We start from the raw sequence: 19,896 nt of genomic DNA, 5'->3' as shown, positions 1-19,896 counted from the left end.
TTTGTGTTTTGTCAGTGATTTTTCACATATACTCAGGACTGCCATATACAATGTGCAGACCCTGTACAGCACAGCTGCAGGGGAGAGCCCTTCCAGTAGACTGCCATTGTTGGTGGGTCTCCCTAGACTATCCAGTGAGACTGCCTATATACCTGCCTTTACTTTCTGCTTAGTTTTATTGGCTTTATTGTTTAAATTGTGTTTTGATTCAACAGAGTATTATGTAAGAGTCTCAGGTAACCTCCAAGAGAATTCCTCTTAAGCCTTTGTGCCATGAATTGTATGTATGTGTGTGGATTATTTTGGATATATTAAATGGGCGCATACAGAGTATTGAGTCAGCACTCAAAACATGTAGAATTTACACCTTAAGATTTATAAATCCCATTAAGTCCAAATAACAGATTCACTGTTGTTTTGTTTTTCCCCACTCATCAACTGTGTATCTAACAATTTAGTCATATTCTACACTAGCTACCCAGAGTTAGCCTCATACTCCACAGGTTTAAGGGCTCAGCCCCACAAGATGCGCTTACTTTAGACATCAGTCCCAGGTCCCCAGGCTACCTGCATTTCTGTCCAACTTTGCTACAAATTCAGGGGTTCCCGTGTTCCCTGTTCAGATTCTGAGATTTCCTAGAGCAACTCACAAAACTCAGGAAAACACTGCTTACTTTTACTGATTTATTTAAGGATACCTCTCTGGAATAGCCCAATGGGAGAGATGCATAGGATAAAGTATATGAGCCGAGGCATGGAACTTGCAAGACCTCTCTGGGAACAGCATCCTCCTAGCACCTCAGTGTCTTCATCAGCTGAGAAGCTTCCTGAACCTGATTGTTTGGGGATTTTATGGAGGTTTCATTACATAGGCATGATGGATTAAATCATTAGACATTGGTGATTGAACTCAATCTCCACTCCCTCTCCCCTCCCTGAGATTGAGAGGTGGAGCTGAAAGTTCCTCGCTTCGAATCAAGGCTTCCTCATTCTGGTGACCAGGCCCCGTTCCAGAGTCATTTAACTCCACCTAGAGTCACCTCGTTAGCTTGTTGTTGTTCAGTTGCTCAGCCGTATCTGACTCTTTGCAACCCCACGAACTGCAGCACGCCAGGCCACCCTGTCCCTCATCAGCTCCCGGAACTTGTTCAAACTCACGTCCATTGGGTCGGTGATGCCATCCAATCATCTTGTTCTCTTTGCTCCCCTTTTCCTCCTGCCTTCGGACACTGGCGTGGTTGCAAGCATCTTCTTATGGATAACAAAAGATGTTCCTATCACTTGGGAAATTCCAAAGGGTTGTAGGAGCTTAGGGTTAGGACCAGGGACATAGGTCAAATATATATTTTTTATTACATCACACTTAACTGTCCTGTATAGCTAATAATAATGTTTTTAAAAAAGCTATAAAAATATTCAACAGTAGAGAGTTGACTAATGAAACAAAACTATATTGAAATTATTGTATATGTGTAGACACAAAGGAGTTTGTGTGGAAGTGTTATAAACTTGATTAGAAAGTTTAGCAGTCTCCAAATGCAAGGATTTGTTGGTGGCAGGTAAACCAGTAGAATTCTAGAAAGTTGCCAACACAATATAGGCAATGTTCAATTTGTAAAAAGTTGTATCACCAAAGTTGGCTGTTTGAAATTTTGAATACATATTCCCGAAGAAGCATTGTTAAAAATATTCTGGGTGCAAGTCAGTCTAAAGCTGCCTTAATTTACTCATGAAATTCTTCAAGCATATGTAGTATCTACAGTTAAAACAATTTTATGAGTTGACTATATTTTATATTCCAACTAAAGTCACTCAAAGCAGGTTTTTCTTCAGTAGAATCAGGAGAATATATTGAACATAACATAGCATCAGATATTAATTAGACTCTGGTCACTGGTAACTTGTTAACTAAATCATCAGAAAAATAGATCTTTTCACCTCCCTTTGCTTCCAAAAAGATAGGATGGAAATAAGATTTCCTTCAGAAATTAGGAACTGCTTGTGGTTGGTTATCTTTTGCTTTTTTAAATTCTAAAAGCAGTCATTTAAAAATAAATGCCAGTTTACCTAAAAGTAAACGATAGTATTTTCAACTTACCTTACCGTCAAGTGGTTTAGAAAATGTATCCCTATACACGTGCAACACAAATAAAGCACATGTGGACAAAAATTAGCAGTTTGTGAATACAGATGAAAGTATAAGATTGTTCAAATTTTCTATAACTTGGAAATTTTAAAAAATGATGGGAAAAGAGAAAAGCAGGAATATTCCTTTATCTCCGACCCTATTTACCTCTCCAGAGATAAAACCTCTATTTTAAAGATGTTTTTCAGGGATGTTTTTTAATTCATTTACAAAGATGTGCTATGTAACTGTTTGCATAAATGTGATTACAGTAGAAGTAGGATTATGCTATATTTACTGATATCCTGCTTCCTCATTAAATTTAATAGTTGCATTAATTTTCTATTACTGTTACCACAAGCCACACACTTAAAACAGTGCAAATTTATTAAGAGATCTGGAGGTCAGAAATCTAAAATGGGTTTCACTAAGGCTAAAATCAAGGTGTTGGCAGCTCTGCGTTGCTTCAGGATAATCTGGGGGAGAATTAGTTTTCTTGCGTTTTCCAGCTTCTAGAGGTCACCTGCACTCCTTCGCTCAAGTGACTTCTGAAGGCTCAAGTGCCTTCCTCCATCTTCAGAGCATCTTGAAGCATATCACTGTCACTGTCTCTGCCTCTGCCTCCTCTGCCTCATAAGGACCCTTGTGATTACATTGGGACCGCCTGGATAATCCCCATCTGGAGATAATCTTATCTGCGACATCCCTTTTGCATTGTAAAGTAAGGACAGATTCTGAGAATTAGGAGATGGACATGTCTGGAGGGCTTTTACCTACTTTACAGAATATCATACCTGTCTTGCTTTATCTATATATATAAATCTACCATTCTTTTTAACAGCTGGAGAGAACTGATGTAAAATCTCATTGACCAATCCTCTGATGAATATTTAGGTTTCCAGTTTTTATGCTACAGTAAGTCATATCACTGTGAACATTTTTGTACTTCTCCATGTGAACATCTATGTGTATTTGTGGAATAAATTCCTAAAATAGAACTTAAGTTAGAGTAAATGTATTACTGATTTGATAATTCTGCCAAATAGCCACCCAAACTGCTGTACCAATTTATAGTTGCACAGCCAAACCCCATATTCTTGTCAGCGCAAAGTGTGAATAATTTTTTTCATGTTTTTCAATAATGAGTAAAAATTTTGAAATTCCTTTCCTATGTTTAAATAGGAGATTGAGCACTGTTGTACTACTTTTTTTTGGAATTTTCACGATTAAAGTTGTCGAATGAAAAAAGAAGGCACAACATAAGAGTTGTGAGTTAAATTTTATTTGGGGGCAAAATGAGGACTATAGCCCTGGAGACAGCCTCTCAGAAACGTCTGAGGAACTGCTCTGAAGAGGTAGCTGGGGAGGTCAGTATGTATACCAATACTGTGTGATTTTGGTGAAGGGGGGATACATGAAGTTAAGCACACATTTGGCAAAGGGTTACTGCTAGTCACAAGGAGCAGATATCCTTGTCAATGATTTTAGTGCTTTTCTAGGTATAATTTAAAATTATATCTAAATTTTAAGATTTTAGCTGTAAGAATTTAGGCTCATAAATATTCTGAAAATATCTGACAGCCTGCTCTGCCAGTTTTTCTGAGAGCACAGAGTGCCTCATTCCTAATCTCTGCCCTAAATTCCATTCAGAGTATGTTGAAGGTCCGTGACTGAAGTGGTTAGTGACCTAATCCTTGTAGAGACAGGTTTCAAGTGATAATTTTTAGTTGGCAAAAACTTTTTGGATCATAAAGAGCAACATACTTCTTGATGTACTTGTGATAATTTGAATCCATGATGCTCATATTTATTAAAAAGCATGTTTATTCCATACTAAATGTTTTTAAAGTAAATACTATACATTAAAATTAGTGGTTTTTCAAATGAAATTATTTTGTAATAATTACCAAGTCTTCTTATGTTAAGTATTATATATTGGACTTTAGTGTTTACATAAAATACAATAATTTATTTCCTTGGTGTTTTGTGGGGGGGCGGGGGCGGGAGGTTGTTGTTTTTCCTGTTAAACCAAGGATTCTGAGTTGGTAATTTTTTTCTTTTTTAACTTTGTAACTACCAGATTCATAGCTTCAGGTTTGAACTTATATCCTTCTCTTGATGGCACATTTTGCCTTCCCTTACACTTTGAAGAATTGCCAGTATAAAACTGGTATGATAGAGAAGACACAGAGAGATGTGAAGGTAGCCTGAGATTATTTATGCCTCCAGTTAACTGATATTAAATAACTGATCTTGGAGAGAAAGTTTGACTCCATAAATCAAACCTTTGAAAAACCCTTTCAAACTGAAATGTTGATTGCTTCTGGAGGTGGGGGGCAGGGAAATTTAAACATTTCAGTATGGCACGAGATTACTTGTTAAAAACAATCATTTTTAAAGCCCTTTTATAATCAGCTCTCATATGACTAGTGGCACATTGATTACCTTAAATGTAGGAAAATCAGCCATCATGTCCTTCCACATTAAAGGTGAGATCTAAAAGTGATTCTCATCCTTATGTTGTTCCAACTTTAATGTATTTATTACTGATGTAATGCAAATCCCTTTAAAAAAAGTATGTTTTGAAAGAAAATTAAATGTAAGTCAGTGTGATACAATCCAGGTATTCAGCATTGAATTTTGTCAGCTCTCACTGAGATAACCAAAAGATAAAGAAGCAGAGGGAAGAATGCTGGTAAACCTGGGGAATGCCAGAAACTGGCGGCTTCTGCTAAAAACCGTTATTTCTCTAAGATACAGTGTTAGACTTCATTGATCAGTTCTCAATCTCAGGGCAAAAAATAACCTAAAGTGGTAGTTAATGCCCACTCATCCCCTAACAGCTCATTTAAACCATAAGCTCCAGTATTGGGAACAAGGGAGTCAGCTGATGAGAAGCAAAGCTAGATCTTGACTCAGCTTCTCAGGCTCCCTTGTTGACTCTCTCCTACTCAGTTCAAGAGGATATTGGTTTTTCTCAGGGCTCCCTGTCTTCAGTTACCATCTATTTGGTTCAGTTCAGTTCAGTTCAGTCACTCAGTCGTGTCCTACTCTTTGCAACCCCATGAATAGCAGCACGCCAGGCCTCCCTGTCCACTCAAACTCATGTCCATCGAGTCAGTGATGCCATCCAGCCATCTCATCCTCTGTTGTCCCCTTCTCCTCCTGCCCCCTATCCCTCCCAGCATTCAGGGTCTTTTCCAATAAGTCAACTCTTTGCATGAGGTGGCCAAAGTATTGGAGTTTCAGCTTCAGCATCAGTCCTTCCAGTGAACACCCAGGACTTTAGAATGGACTGGTTGGAACTCCTTGCAGTCCAAGGGACTCTGAAGAGTCTTCTCCAACACCACAGTTCAAAAGCATCAATTCTTCAGGGCTCAGCTTTCTTCACAGTCCAACTCTCACACCCATATATGACTACTGGAAAAACCATAGCCTTGACTAGACGGACCTTAGTCGGCAAAGTAATGTCTCTGCTTTTGAATATGCTATCTAGGTTGGTCATAACTTTCCTTCCAAGGAGTAAGCGTCTTTTAATATCATGGCTGCAATCACCATCTGCAGTGATTTTAGAGCCCCCCAAAATAAAGTCTGACACTGTTTCCCCATCTATTTCCCATGAAGTGATGGGACCAGATGCCATGATCTTCGTTTTCTGAATGTTGAGCTTTAAGCCAACTTTTTCACTCTCCTCTTTCACTTTCATCAAGAGGCTTTTTAGCTCCTCTTCACTTTCTGCCATAAGGGTGGTGTCATCTGCATATCTGAGGTTATTGATATTTCTCCCGGCAATCTTGATTCCAGCTTGTGCTTCTTCCAGCCCAGCATTTCTCATGATGTACTCTGCATATAAGTTAAATAAGCAGGGTGACAATATACAGCCTTGACATACTCCTTTTCCTATTTAGAACCAGTGTGTTGTTCCATGTCCAGTTCTAACAGTTGCTTCCTGACCTGCATATGGGTTTCTCAAGAGGCAGGTCAGGTGGTCTGGTATTCCCATCTCTCTCAGAATTTTCCACAGTTTCTTGTGATCCACACAGTCAAAGGCTTTGGCATAGTCAATAAAGTAGAAATAGATGTTTTTCTGTCCAAGGGATTCTCAAAAGAGTCTTCTTCAACACCGCTCTGCATTCACATGCTTATATCTTTCCTTTTCTCCTTTGCTTTTTGCTTCTCTTCTTTTCACAGCTATTTGTAAGGCCTCCTCAGACAGCCATTTTGCTTTTTTGCATTTCTTTTCCATGGGGATGGTCTTGATCCCTGTCTCCTGTACAGTGTCACAAACCTCCATCCATAGTTCATCAGGCACTCTGTCAGATCTAGTCCCTTAAATCTATTTCTCACTTCCACTGTATAATCATAAGGGATTTGATTTAGGTCATACCTGAATGGTCTAGTGGTTTTCCCTACTTTCTTCAGTTTAAGTCTGAATTTGGCAATAAGCAGTTCATGATCTGAGCCACAGTCAGCTCCCAGTCTTGTTTTTGCTGACTGTATAGAGCTTCTCCATCTTTGGCTGCAAAGAATATAATCAGTCTGATTTCGCTGTTGACCATCTGGTGATGTCCATGTGTTGAGTCTTCTCTTGTGTTGTTGGAAGAGAGTGTTTGTTATGACTAGTGGGTTCTCTTGGCAAAACTCTATTAGCCTTTGCCCTGCTTCATTTCGTACTCCAAGGCCAAATTTGCCTGTTACTCCAGGTGTTTCTTGACTTCCTACTTTTGCATTCCAGTCCCCTATAATGAAAAGGACATCTGTTTTGGGTGTTAGTTCTAAAAGGTCTTGTAGGTCTTCATAGAACAGTTCAACTTCAGCTTCTTCAGCGTTACTGGTCGGGGCATATGCTTGGATTACCATGATATTGAATGGTTTGCCTTGGAAACGAACAGAGATCATTCTGTCGTTTTTGAGATTGCATCCAAGTACTGCATTTCGGACTCTTTTGTTGACCATGATGGCTACTCCATTTCTTCTGAGGGATTCCTGCCTGCAGTAGTAGATATAATGGTCATCTGAGTTAAATTCACCCATTCCAGTCCATTTTAGTTCTCTGATTCCTAGAATGTCGACGTTCACTCTTGCCATCTCCTGTTTGACCACTCCCAATTTGTCTTGATTCATGGACCTAACATTCCAGGTTCCTATGCAATATTGCTCTTTACAAAAGCATCAGACTTTGCTTCTATCACCAGTCACATCCACAACTGGGTATTGATCTATTTGGTAACAACTCCCAAACGTATATCTCCAATTCAGTCACCATCCCCACTACACCCTACCCTTAAACACGTCAAAATTAAACGCCTTTAAATCAAAAAAGGGGAAAGGCTTACTTTTTTTTTTCTTCTTCTTATCCTCCTTTTTTCTTTTTCTTCTTCTATACCGGTGGGTTTGTTGATATTGTCAAATGGCATCAACAAGCATGGCTTATCCTTACTTCTGTCATTGAGAGTTTGAAAGCATTTTTGCCTGTCGAGGTATAACTTTTCCTTTGATCTTCACCCTGTTGGCTAACATTCCTTCCCATTTTAGGTCGAGTTCTCTTACCCACCCCTGATTCCAGGAGATGGACATGATAGTCACAGCTTACCTGAAGAGTGGAAGTACTTGCCCTTCCTTGCCTTACCAGATGGCGCACACAACTACCAAGAAGGTATGTAAACAGACAGTGGAGCAATCAATAGATGCCTTTTTTGTTTTTTTGTGTTTTTTTTTTTTCAAAATTGCTCCGACATCTTAGAGTCTGAGTACTGGTAATGAAAGACATTTGGCCTAGTGATCGTTCATAAAATATTTAAGTGCTTGTTTGAAGAGGACTAGTGAGTTATTTATACTAGAGGATCTGCAGAAGAGTACCAGGCTTATATCGGCAATGGTTGGTGAACATTGGCCACTCTTTTGCCAAGAGCTCTGGCCAAGGTAAGAGATTAGCCATATTAGGACGTCTGCTATTGGTAGCACTTTCTGTATTTAAACCTCAGACTCCTCTCAGAGACAAACTCAGGAAGGTTACCTGGACCAGCTGCAGGCTGATTGAAGCTCTAGCTACAAGTTTACTAGCTTCATCTTCCAGTGCCCACCTGAAAACACCTGGGGTTGTTTTTCCTCTCCTGAAGCATTGCTGTCACAGTCTGCTTAAAAGATTTCACGCATGAGGAGCGTGTTAACACCCTCAAAGAAAGCAGCGCTGTGAAGTTAGTATGGAATCTCCTATCACCCTATACATGAGTGCTTTGAACGGCTTAATGAAGAAATATGCTTTATCATGGTTTTATAGGCTCTTCTAAGACACCAGATTAAACTTGGTTTGGTTGCTTGTTTTTCTAAAATTTATCACTTTTTGTATGAAATGAGGCAAATTCTATGCAGTTTAACATAAAATTTAAATGCTGTATTCTTAGCCTCGCAAACCTTTTTAACTTTTTATTTTGTATTGGAGAATAGCCAATTCACAAATCTTTTTGTAAAAGTATTTTTAGTATGAGAGCTTTTAAACATACAGAAAAGTTAGAAGACTAGTAAATATTTGACAGATTTTCTTTATATGTCTACGGTTTTGCCTATATTATACTTCCCTGGTGGCTCAGATGGTAAAGAATCGGCCTGCAATGCTGGAGACCCAGGTTTGATCCCTGGGTCAGGAAGATCCCCTGGAGAAGGGAATGGCTACCCACTCCAGTATTCTTGCCTGGAGAATCCCGTGGACAGAGCAGCCTGGCAGACTATAGTCCATGGGGTTTCAAAGAGTCAGACATGACTGAGCAACTAACACTTTCATGGTTTTGCCTATACTATTTGAAAGTCAGTTGTAAACATCATGACGCTTTATCTGTAAATACTTCAGCCTGCATTTTCTAAAAGTAAGATCATTCCTGGGGTGACTTTGGATTTGACCTTTACCACAGCTAAGAGATTTAACAGTAATTCCATAATACCACCTTATATCCAGCCTACATTCAGATTTCCTCAATTGTCCTAAGAATTTCCTGGATCTGTTCAAAATTTCTGTGTTGCCTTTGGTTGATAGGATTCTTTACTTTCTTTTAATCTGGGATAATCCTGTATAATAAAGTATTTTCTGAGAAAGGCAACTGTAGTCTCAATTCATCCTGTTACAATTCAGCCTCTGGAGCTTTTTGTGTGGTGAGTATATACTGAAAGGCAGGGAGAGGAATTCCAAGAAACCAGTGGTTTGATGCTGGAAATAAATCTGACATGGGTTCCTGTTACTTCATCGTTTTTGTTTCAATGACTGCATTATACTAATGTCAGAGTTGATTATTAAATACAAGTAATCTACTTTGGTATTTACATTTTTCTGTATATCTCTTAGATACTGTGTTTTTTCACTTGCCACCCAGAAATGGAAATGGAGCCACTATATATGGTATCTCTTGCTATCGACAGATTGAAGCCAAGGTAAGACAGTTAAAATTAAAACCAAAAAAATACTTGAAAACTCCTTGTACTGGCCATTTAAGATGTAGAACTTGGGGAGATACGTATGCCTTTATTTTTCATGTGGTACCTGTAATATTGTTTTAAATTTTTACAAACTGTGTAGCTGTTTTCTCTACTGTACCAGTTAATTCACATGAATGTTTTTCTAAGTTGAGATTAGTGACTATATTTGTATCATAATGTTTGGTACATTGTTTTTAGATAGTGATACCTAAACTATCCATTTATCTTTAGAATACTGTATTTCAATTACATGGTATCCTTGAGTTTTCTATTTCTAATGTTTGGTATAAAAAAAAAAAGGAAGGATAATGAGTGTTTTTCTTTTTTTCAGAAACTTTCTAGAAGTAGTGGAAAGTACTGACCGTAGCTGCAAACTACTCACAAGTTATCTTAATTATCTATAATTAAGATTTTGATCATTCTTAAACTTACCTGCCCTCTTAATGCCTAACTTAGTATAATAGCTCTGACTAACAAATTCAAATAAACCTAGATGGGTAGCTTCCCCTTTCCTGCTTTGTTTCTGAGCACCACCATTCTTTTTGCAGTGTGGATACCCTGAGTAGATCGCTTTCCTTTTATGAAATCATTAATACTCTGAAGTAGTGGTACTGGTATGTGTCAGTCACGTATGACTCTTTGTGACCACACAACTATAACCCATCAGGCTCCTCTGTCCATGGAATTCTCCAGGCAAGAATACTGGAGTGGGCCAATATTGTAAAGTAATTAGCCTGCAATTAAAATAAATTAATTAAAAAAAAAGAATACTGGAGTAGGTTGCCATTTCCTTCTCCAAGGTCTCCTGCATTGGCAGGCAGATTCTTTACCATTCGTGCCACTTGGGAAGCCTGAAGTAGTTCTCAGCTGCACATTGGAATCACCTGGAGAGTTTTAGATAAGTAGGGATGACTGGGTCCCCACTCCAGAGATTCTGAGTTAATGTTCTGGCATCAGGAGTATTAAAAGCTCCCCAGGTGATTCTCATATTCAGGGCAGATGTGAACCACTGCTCTAAAACAATCGTTTTTAACCAGAACTACTTGGAAACTTTTTAATTATAAGCATAATTGCTGGGCCTTTCCTTCTACAGACTGAATTAGAATCTCTAATAATTGATCCTAGGCAATCACAAAGTTTTAAAAGCTTCCTCAGGTGGGTAATTAACTTAGTCATAAAAATTTTTCTGTAATTTTTATAATGAACGTTTCAAACACAGATAAGAATGGTACAATAAATACCTGTATACCCAACCATCTACAGTCAGCAGTCGTTAATATTCTACCACATTTGCTTTGTGTGTGTTTCCCTGAACCATTTGAAAGTAATAAGTAAATTCCAGCATAAACAAGCTAGTTAACTACATGAAATAACCCTCCACGCACAGGGCCTAGAACCAAGGACACACGTTGTAAATGTTTTTGGTTCAGGTGAATGAATGCTGTGCTTAATTGCTCAGTCGTGGCTGACTCTGCAACCCCATGCACGTAGGCAGCCAGGCTCCTCTGTCCATGGGGATTCTCCAGGCAAGAATACTGGAGTGGGTTGCCATACCCTCCTCCAGGGGATCTTCCCAACCCAGGGATCGAACCCTGGTCTCCCGTATTGCAGGTGAATTCTTTACCATCTGAGCTACCAGGAAAGCCCAAGACTCCTGGAGTGGGTAGCCTGTCCCTTCTCCAGGGGAACTTCCTGACCCGGGAATTGAACCAGGGTCTCCTGCATTGTAGACAGATTCTTTACCAGCTGAGCTACCTGGGAAGCCCTTCAAGTGAATAACTGAATTTAGAGAAAGAGAAATCTGAGAATTTGTATTTTATTTCTTCACATACTGACCCTTGCACGTTGATATTACTAGATGACATGAATCGAGCTGCTGCCTTTTCTTGGAAATCTGTTCCTTTTACCGCCTTTTACCCCTGTAAATTGTATGTGTGTATTAGTCGCTCAGTTGTATCTGACTCTCTGCAACTCCATGGACTGTAGCCTGCCAGGTTCCTCTGTCGATGGAATTTTCCCAGCAAGAATACTGGGATGGGTAGCCATTCCCTTCTCCAGTAAGTTGTATAATCACAGTACAATTATTTCTCCAGTGCTGTTGTTATTAACAGCGGTTCTCATGCTCTGCCTAGACATTCTTAAAATGGCACTCCATACTGCCTGTCTCCCTTACCTCCTGAGTCTGACCCACTTCTTTTAGGGTTGCCCGTTTCTCCAGGTTGTTCTCTCCTTATAACTAGACAGATAAATCAGACATCAGAGGCCCTAGAGCCTAGGAGAAAGCCTTTCATTCCCTTTGAACAAAGGTGAGACCTAATGGATGAATCCAACAAAGGTAAAGAGGCAGAAGCAGATTGAAGAAAGACTCTACTCTCAATGTATTTAACAACAGATCATCAGTTCTCAAGCAGTTGAAGACACAGATCCGAGGAGATGTCAGGCAGTTCACGAGAAGGGGGAGAGTCACTCTTGCTGCCCTCACAGCTTTTCCTGAGGTTGATAAGTCTTGTTTCCTAGCAGAGAACTGCAGAAATCTTATGTGGTCATTCTCAAAATCACCGGGACCTGAGTTATGGCTCAGAACTGGACTACATTAGGATACAGGTGTGCCAGGACAGACTCCCAACAGTGGAGAATTACCAGCATAACAAAACTGCTGACGATTCTTCCATCTCTGGAGAAACAAGCTCTTAAACTGTCCCCTTCTCACCAGAAACAGAACTCTCTGAAAGGGGTATCCATTTTAAAACTGGAACCAAGGATGACTGGTTTGCATTATGGTTGTGGCAGTTTATACATAAAGTATTCTCCACCAGACTGTAAATTCCTTGAGAGCAGAGATGGTCTCTCACTGTTACATTCCCATTGCCTGCCAGAGTCTAACAGAGTGCTCTGGTTCACGTTTATTCATTCAATAAATATCTTCTGAGATTCTCAGTAAGTACTTTTAAATTTATTAAGCACAAGTATTTTTTTTCTGATTGCCAGCTTATATCGAAACACAATGATTTTTAAATATTTCCATGAAAAGTTTCTAATAATGACTATTTGTTTATAATAGGCATTGAAAGTACGACAAGCAGATATCACCAGAGAGACTGTTCAAAAAAGTGTCTGTGTTCTAAGCAAGCTGGTAAGTAACCGAATAACCTGTTAATATCAAACACTTATGGCAGCTTTTTATTTGAGAATAAAGCATTTTTGGAATGAGGAGAGGGACTTCCCTGGCCGTCCAGTGGTTAAGACTGTGCTTCCACTGCGGGGGTTATGGGTTTGATCCCTGGTCTGCAAACTAGATCCCGTAGGCCACAACTACGACCCGGCACAGCTAAATAGATAAATATGTTAAAAAATAATTTAATCGTATGGACCTTACTAATAGGATCTGAAGGATCAGGGTATTTCTTCCAAGATAGTAATTTGACACATAGGGCAAGAATAGTCTCCTAGAAAAGAAATGATTATAAAAGATTTCAGTATCAGAAAATTGGTAGATTGCTAATCTGATTCCTATACACAGTTTCTTGAAGGGCAGCCTGAGAAAATATATATCAGTGAATTTTTTTTATACTGGACCAGACGACCAATGTATAGGAGTGCTGAATGTTGGACGAATACACCATTTTGAAAGGCTTCCTGAACAATCATTCTTCAAAGAACAATAATAATCATAATGGTGCCATTTATCAAGTGCCTATATGTCAAATATTCTATAGCAGGCACTTTTTTAGATAGACTTGTCATTTTAAACCTCATAAGAAGAGAGATCTAAGTATTTACTGTTCTTGTTTCACAAATAAAGTTACATCTCAGACAAAATATGTCTCGCAGAGACATGTAACTGCTAATGATAAAATTACAGTGAAAATCCAGTTTTATTGGACAGATAAAACAGGCAGGGAGATGGAGAGAGCTGGCTTACACAGAAACATCTGATGGTTCATAGTGCCTTTTAGCCTATATGTAAAAATATGTTTAGATAGTAATAATGATATATTAACCAGGATTTTTGTTGTTGCCTGCCAGAGTCTAGCACAGAGTGCTCTGGTTGATGTTTATTCATTCAATAAATATCTTCTGAGATTCTCAATCAATACTTTTAATTTACTAAGTGTAAGATCTTTTTTTTTCTGATTGCTATCTTATATTGAAACATAATGATTTTTAATGACTTTTGTTGTTGTTTTAGCCACTAAGTTGTACAGCCTCAGGGACTGTAGCCCGCCAGGCTCCTCTGTCCATGGAATTTTCCAGGCAAGAATACTAGAGTGGGTTGCCATGTCCTCCTCCAGGGAATCTTCCCGACAGGGATTGAACCCACATCTCCTGCATTGGCAGGTGGATTCTTTACCACTGAGCCACCAGGAAAGCCCATTAACTTGGAAACTGGAGGATAAAACTATTCCAGTATTACTTGTTTTAACTAGTTAGAGAATATATATAGCATTAGTTTCTGCATCCTGAAAAGGACATAGAAACCAGAAAACATCTAGAAAAGAACATTTTATTGTTGTTCAGTCGCTAGGTCGCGTCCAACTCTTTGCGATCCCATGGACTGCAGCACATCAGGCCTCCCTGTCCTTCACTATCTCCTGGAGTTTGCCCAAATTCATTGAGTCAGTGATGCTATCCAACCATCTCATCCCCTGCCGCCCTCTTCTCCTTTTGCCTTCAATGTTTCCCAGCATAAGAAAAGAACATAAAAGGATGGAAATGGTAGGAAGAGGGTTTTAAATAGGTAAGAATTAAGGAGTAACTTTGTTTTCAGATACACAAAAGAATATTATGTAGAATATAATAAAGGACACAGACTAGTCGTTTTTTTTAGATTTTAAGCCTCTGCTACGTCACTTCAGTCGTGTCCGACTCTGCGACCCCATAGACGACAGCCCACCAGGCTCCCCTGTCCCTGGGATTCTCTAGGCAAGAACACTGGAGTGGGTTGCCATTTCCTTCTCCAATGCATGAAAGTGAAGAGTGAAAGTGAAGTCACTCAGTTGTGTCTGACTTTTAGCGACCCCATGGACTGCAGCCTACCCGGCTCCTCCGCCCATGGGATTCTCCAGGCGAGAGTACTGGAGTGGGGTGCCATTGCCTTCTCCGTTTAAGCCTCTATTGAAGGCCAAAAAAGGCAAAATAAACTTAATCATGAGTGTTCAACTAGATATAAGAACTGAGTGCTGCAAGGATGATTAAATGTACCCACAACCTAGCAGAACAGTGTGCAGAATTACGATGTTTTAAATTTTATGATACTAATGGCTAACATTTAAGTGCTTTCTATAGCCAGATAGTCTAGTAAGTACTTTTGAATGTGAAAGTGTTAGTCACTCATGTCCAGCTCTGTGTGACCCCCTTGGACTGTAGCCTGCCAGGCTCCTCTCTCCGTGGGATTATCCTTCCATATACACGTGTTTACATTAGGCAGCAGATGTGGAGAGGTTAAGTGCCCAGAGTTATGTGACTGAGTGACCAGAGCAACACGCAGGAGGTCTGTGCCCACACCCTCAACCCAGTGCTCTGAGTGGTGGTTACTTTGTACCTGCACCCCAGCAACTAGAACACATGACTTAACAACACTCAACTGTGAATAATAAGATACTAAAGTTGTCATTAGGCAGCAGATGTGGAGAGGTTAAGTGCCCAGAGTTATGTGACTGAGTGACCAGAGCAACACGCAGGAGGTCTGTGCCCACACCCTCAACCCAGTGCTCTGAGTGGTGGTTACTTTGTACCTGCACCCCAGCAACTAGAACACATGACTTAACAACACTCAACTGTGAATAATAAGATACTAAAGTTGTCAGTAACTTTTTCCTTTCTGGTCTTTTCAAGTCAAAAAGTTGTGAGGTGTTTGTTTTGTTTTTACTATTATCAAACTAATGGTAATCTCTCTTTTTCTTTAAGCCTCTCTATGGCTTACTCCAAGCAAAACTTCAACTCATTACACATGCATATTTTGAAGAGAAGGATTTTTCCCAAATTTCCATTCTAAAGGTAACTTTTTATCCTCCATGGATGTGTCTGAAGACAGATTCATGAATCAAGTAGATCTTTAATATTGTGAGAGATGATTTATTAACTTAAGAAAGACATTCTTCTTTGAAAATAACATTGAAGGGCCAAAGATCTGCCCAAAATGTACAATTTCTACGTAGTAAATTTAACAAAACTATCTTTTACTGGAAATGATGACTACAGTTGATTATAACAAATATTTCTGTTAATGGATAATAGCCATTTTCTATGGCATTGCTTCTCTACATTTGTTATCTCATTAATACCCTGCACAGTATGTTTATATATCAGGCTTCTGGATCCTAACTCCCATATCAAAAAGCACAAAAACTACATGACTGTTTTACTGAAAAATAATGTTTTTGTCAAGGCTGCCATTATTACATATACAGCATGGATCTCCCCTGGATTCTAGTGAGAGAGAGACAGTTATTTAGCAAGGGTGTAGAGGGAATTTATCCTAGGAATCCATACCCGCATGGGAATGAATCAAGCTCTAAAATATAGAGGTACAGAAAGAAGGAGTGCTGGAAACTGGCAGAGTTTTAGAGAGACAAAACTGCTTCAAACAACCAGTTTTCCCCTGGTCATCCTATTTCTGATTCAGTGTCTAAACTGATGGTAAAGTGTTCTAAACTAAATCTTATTTTATAGGAGCTCTATGAACATATGAATAGTTCCCTGGGAGGAACTTCGTTAGAAGGATCCCAGGTATATCTTGGTAAGTCGCTTTTTCTACAAGTCAGAAGAAATGCCCTCTTTTCTTTTTGTTTGGCACGTTGGTTGCGTGTAAAACTTCATGATCAGAGTTACATTTCTATACGGTATCTAAATTCTGCAACCAAAATTTAGAAGTATTATTGTATAAAGCCTATTTCAGCTTTTCTTTACGTTAATGCTGATCAGGTCAGTTCTGTTATGCTCCGAGCCCGTATCTCCGAACCGACCGAGAGAGCAAGGCCACCACAGTATTGCAAACGCAAGAAGGGAGTTTGTTTATTCCTAGCACGCTAGGGCCCAAGTCTCATCCCACACAAGGGAATCTGACAAGAGCCCCGAACAAAGAAGTATGGCGGCTTATATACAGGCAGTTCTTTGTCTCAGTTACAGGAGTAGCTGGTGTTACATGATTGGCCAGGCAGGATGAGCGCATATCCTGTCTCTTTCTGGTAAACATGACTCAGGTCCTAGAGACCATCGTTTGGTCCCTAACAAGTTCCTTATCATACCAGGGAGAGAGAGATCAGCTTATTAGTGTCTTTCTATTCTAAGATTTTTCAAGTTGGGGGTTTTATGCCATTTTCACAACCAAGAGCATCCATTGGTGTGTCGGGCACTCAGTAAAAGTCCTTTTCATAAGTATTTTTTAAAAAGTCTTGATCACATAGTAATTTATGCTCACTCACTTCAAATTTTAGCATAAAGTAGCCAAACTGTGCGAGGTTCACTTTTGCAGACCTATGTGTAGTGTGAACTATAAAACTCCTATTTCTCTCTGAATTAATTTATCTTGTCTTATGGCAGGTGATCAGAGAAGACTGTGATTCAGAAATAATACCTATGGGGTATCGTGCCCAAAAGCCTTGTTTAAATGATTGACTGCCACTGTGAAGTACAAGCTTCATGATTTCTAAACTTGTGTAATTTGTAAGATGGCTTTAGAATGGGGAGAAGACGTGAGAGTTGCTCGGCCACAACATGAGCCTCTAGCCACAAGTAATTGTTTGCATTTAGATTAGAATTAATAGAAATTAAATAAAGTTTAAAAATCAGTTTGTCAGTTGCCGTATTTCAAGTACTCAGTGGCCACTTATGTCTACTCTATTGGACAATGTAGATTTAGAATATTTCCATTATTGCAGGACATTCTGTCCGACAGTGTTGAAGTTCTGTTTGTATGTGTATGTGATCAGATATTACATAAATATTTAAATTTTGCATAGTCCTACTTCTACCTAACTTTTTTGAGGAGATTCAAACTTCCTTTGACAAAAACAGTAGGTTGTAGTCACAGATTAACTTTTCTTTTCTTTTTTTAACATTATAGGTTTATCTCCTCGGGATCTTGTACTTCATTTTCGACACAAGGTATGATACCTTATTTAAATTTATGATGTACTAAAATTATGTTCATTTACCTAGGAAGGTTCCATGAGCTGCATGGTCTAATGCAGATTATGGCATAACCATGTTTTAATTTTTCTGAGACAGCTGTCATAATGATAGAAAGTTAAAAGTATTGATAGTGCTTATATAATAGAAATTTCTAAAAGTACACAGTGTCTGTTTATTTCAGTGCAGGATAAGATACTTTTTTCTACAGTAGTTGATATTTGGGATATTATGAAATTAGAGTGGAAAGAAACATGTTTTATTTTATTTTATTCCTCTTCACTATGGTTTATTACAGGATGTTGAGAATAGTTCCCTAGGCTATACAGCAGGACCTTGTTGTTTACCCATTCTATACGTACTGGTTTGCATCCACCAATCTCAAACTCCCAATTCACTCCTCTCCCACCACCCCCGCCACACACTTGGCAACCACAAATCGGTTCTATAAGCCTGTGAGTCTATTTCATGGATAAGTTTATTTACATTGGATTTTAGATTCCGCATGTAAGTGATATCATATGGCATTTGTATGATAATTTAGTATGACTGACTTACTTCATTTAGTATGATAATCTCCAGGTCCATCCGTATTGCTCCAAATGGCATTGTTTCTTATGGCTGAGTAGTAGTCCATTGTGTGTATGTGTGTGTGTGTGTGTATATACCACATCTGAAAGAAATATGTTTTAATTAATCTTGTAGACTATTTTGTATGTTGCCCTGAGACTAAAACATTTTCCAGCAAAATATCTATACTTAACATCTTTTGACTGGGGCATACATACATTGATTGTTCCCTTAACACGTTTAGTGAGTATCTGTCTGCTCTGTGAGTGCCCTGGACAAACAGAAGTAAAGGAATAGTACCTTTCCCTTAAGGGGCTTGCAGATATTTCAAGCAAAAAATGGCACAACTTCCTCCAATTTGATAGTGATTTAAGTGGTACTCACATTTTTTAGAGAACTCAGATACTTAATTTCTCAGTATAAGTTCATAATTTTCAATTATTTTTAAAGCACTAGAATTATTTAATATTATTGACTCAATGCTACACGGTTATGTTTGAGGAGGGACAATGGCAAATGAATAATAGGCTTGGATTTCTTATTTTAATACAATATTATTTTTCTTTCTTCAGGTTCTAATCCTATTTAAACTAATTCTTCTTGAAAAAAAGGTGAGATTTGAATGGATGGAATACTTAACATTTATTGACATTTCTTAAAATTAAAGTATAAATTAAGACTTTGGCTATCAAATTGCGGTGAGCTTTAAGTGCATATTCTTTTTTACTACTATAGAAGTGTGAATTCGTGCAGTGTTTTCTGGGGGCAGTTTGATAGTATTCAGTTATCAAGGTGGTTTTAACTATGTAGGTAATAGGGAACTCTATGTGTGTATGCATATGTGGCCGTGCTGCATTGGCATGTGGAATCTTAGTTACCTGACCAGGAACGGAACCTGCACCATCTGCAGTAGAAGTCCAGAGTCTTCCCCTGGACCACTAGGGAAGTCCCCAAAACTCAGTCTAAATTGACTTAAAAAATGTATTGGCTTGCTTCAGACTTGAGAGTATGTTGACTGAATGGTTTGATAATATAATTAATTACCTAGATTTTTTTCATCTCTTTGGTCTACAGTCCACAGTGCTAGCTTTATCTTGAGCCTGATTTCCCTCGTAGTATAGGATTACTGCCAACAGTAGTTGAGCTATATGCTGCCTCAGCTATATGCTGGTGGCAAGAGATAATATCTTTTCCCTAATCTAATGAGAATTCTTCCCTTCAGTTCATTTGGGCCTGTGAGACCATGTGCCTACCCAGAACCAATAATTGTTGCTAAAGAAATGCCTGTATTGATTGGCTTAAGTCTGGGTTCCAGATGCACTCTCTGGTACAAAGGGACAGGATTGCCATGATTTTAGATAAAAAATTATAAGGGATTTTAGACCAAGGTCTCTGCACACTTAAGCCCCAGGGCCAAATCTGGCCCACCACCTATTGTTGCAAATGAAGTTTTCTTGGAACACAGTTTCAGCCATTCTTCAACTTATTGTTTATGACTGCTTTTGCACTACAGTGGGAGAGTTAAGTAGTTGGAACAGAGATCAAATGGCCCACAAATGAAAAATGCTTACTATCTCACCCTCTATAGAAAGTTTGCTGACCTC

General features: G+C 38.8%; 1 protein-coding gene across 2 annotated transcripts in view; it reads left to right on the top strand.

Annotated features, from left to right (window-relative positions):
• The window catches only part of AVL9 (AVL9 cell migration associated), a 51,997-nt gene that overhangs the window by 10,438 nt on the left and 21,663 nt on the right, over positions 1-19,896 (top strand). For both annotated transcript variants that reach the window (XR_008199263.1, XM_052638650.1), the window contains exons 2-8: positions 7,661-7,781; positions 9,462-9,547; positions 12,654-12,725; positions 15,500-15,589; positions 16,265-16,331; positions 17,658-17,698; positions 18,865-18,903. Coding sequence is in view for 1 of the 2 variants with exons in the window: in XM_052638650.1 (XP_052494610.1) it covers positions 7,661-7,781; positions 9,462-9,547; positions 12,654-12,725; positions 15,500-15,589; positions 16,265-16,331; positions 17,658-17,698; positions 18,865-18,903 (516 nt within the window). In the remaining variant the exon portion in view is untranslated. The remainder of the gene's footprint in view (positions 1-7,660; positions 7,782-9,461; positions 9,548-12,653; positions 12,726-15,499; positions 15,590-16,264; positions 16,332-17,657; positions 17,699-18,864; positions 18,904-19,896) is intronic.

This window comes from Budorcas taxicolor, chromosome 4 (genome assembly GCF_023091745.1).
Source record: "Budorcas taxicolor isolate Tak-1 chromosome 4, Takin1.1, whole genome shotgun sequence".
NCBI lineage: Eukaryota > Metazoa > Chordata > Mammalia > Artiodactyla > Bovidae > Budorcas > Budorcas taxicolor.
This window is presented reverse-complemented; position numbering and strand designations above follow the sequence as displayed.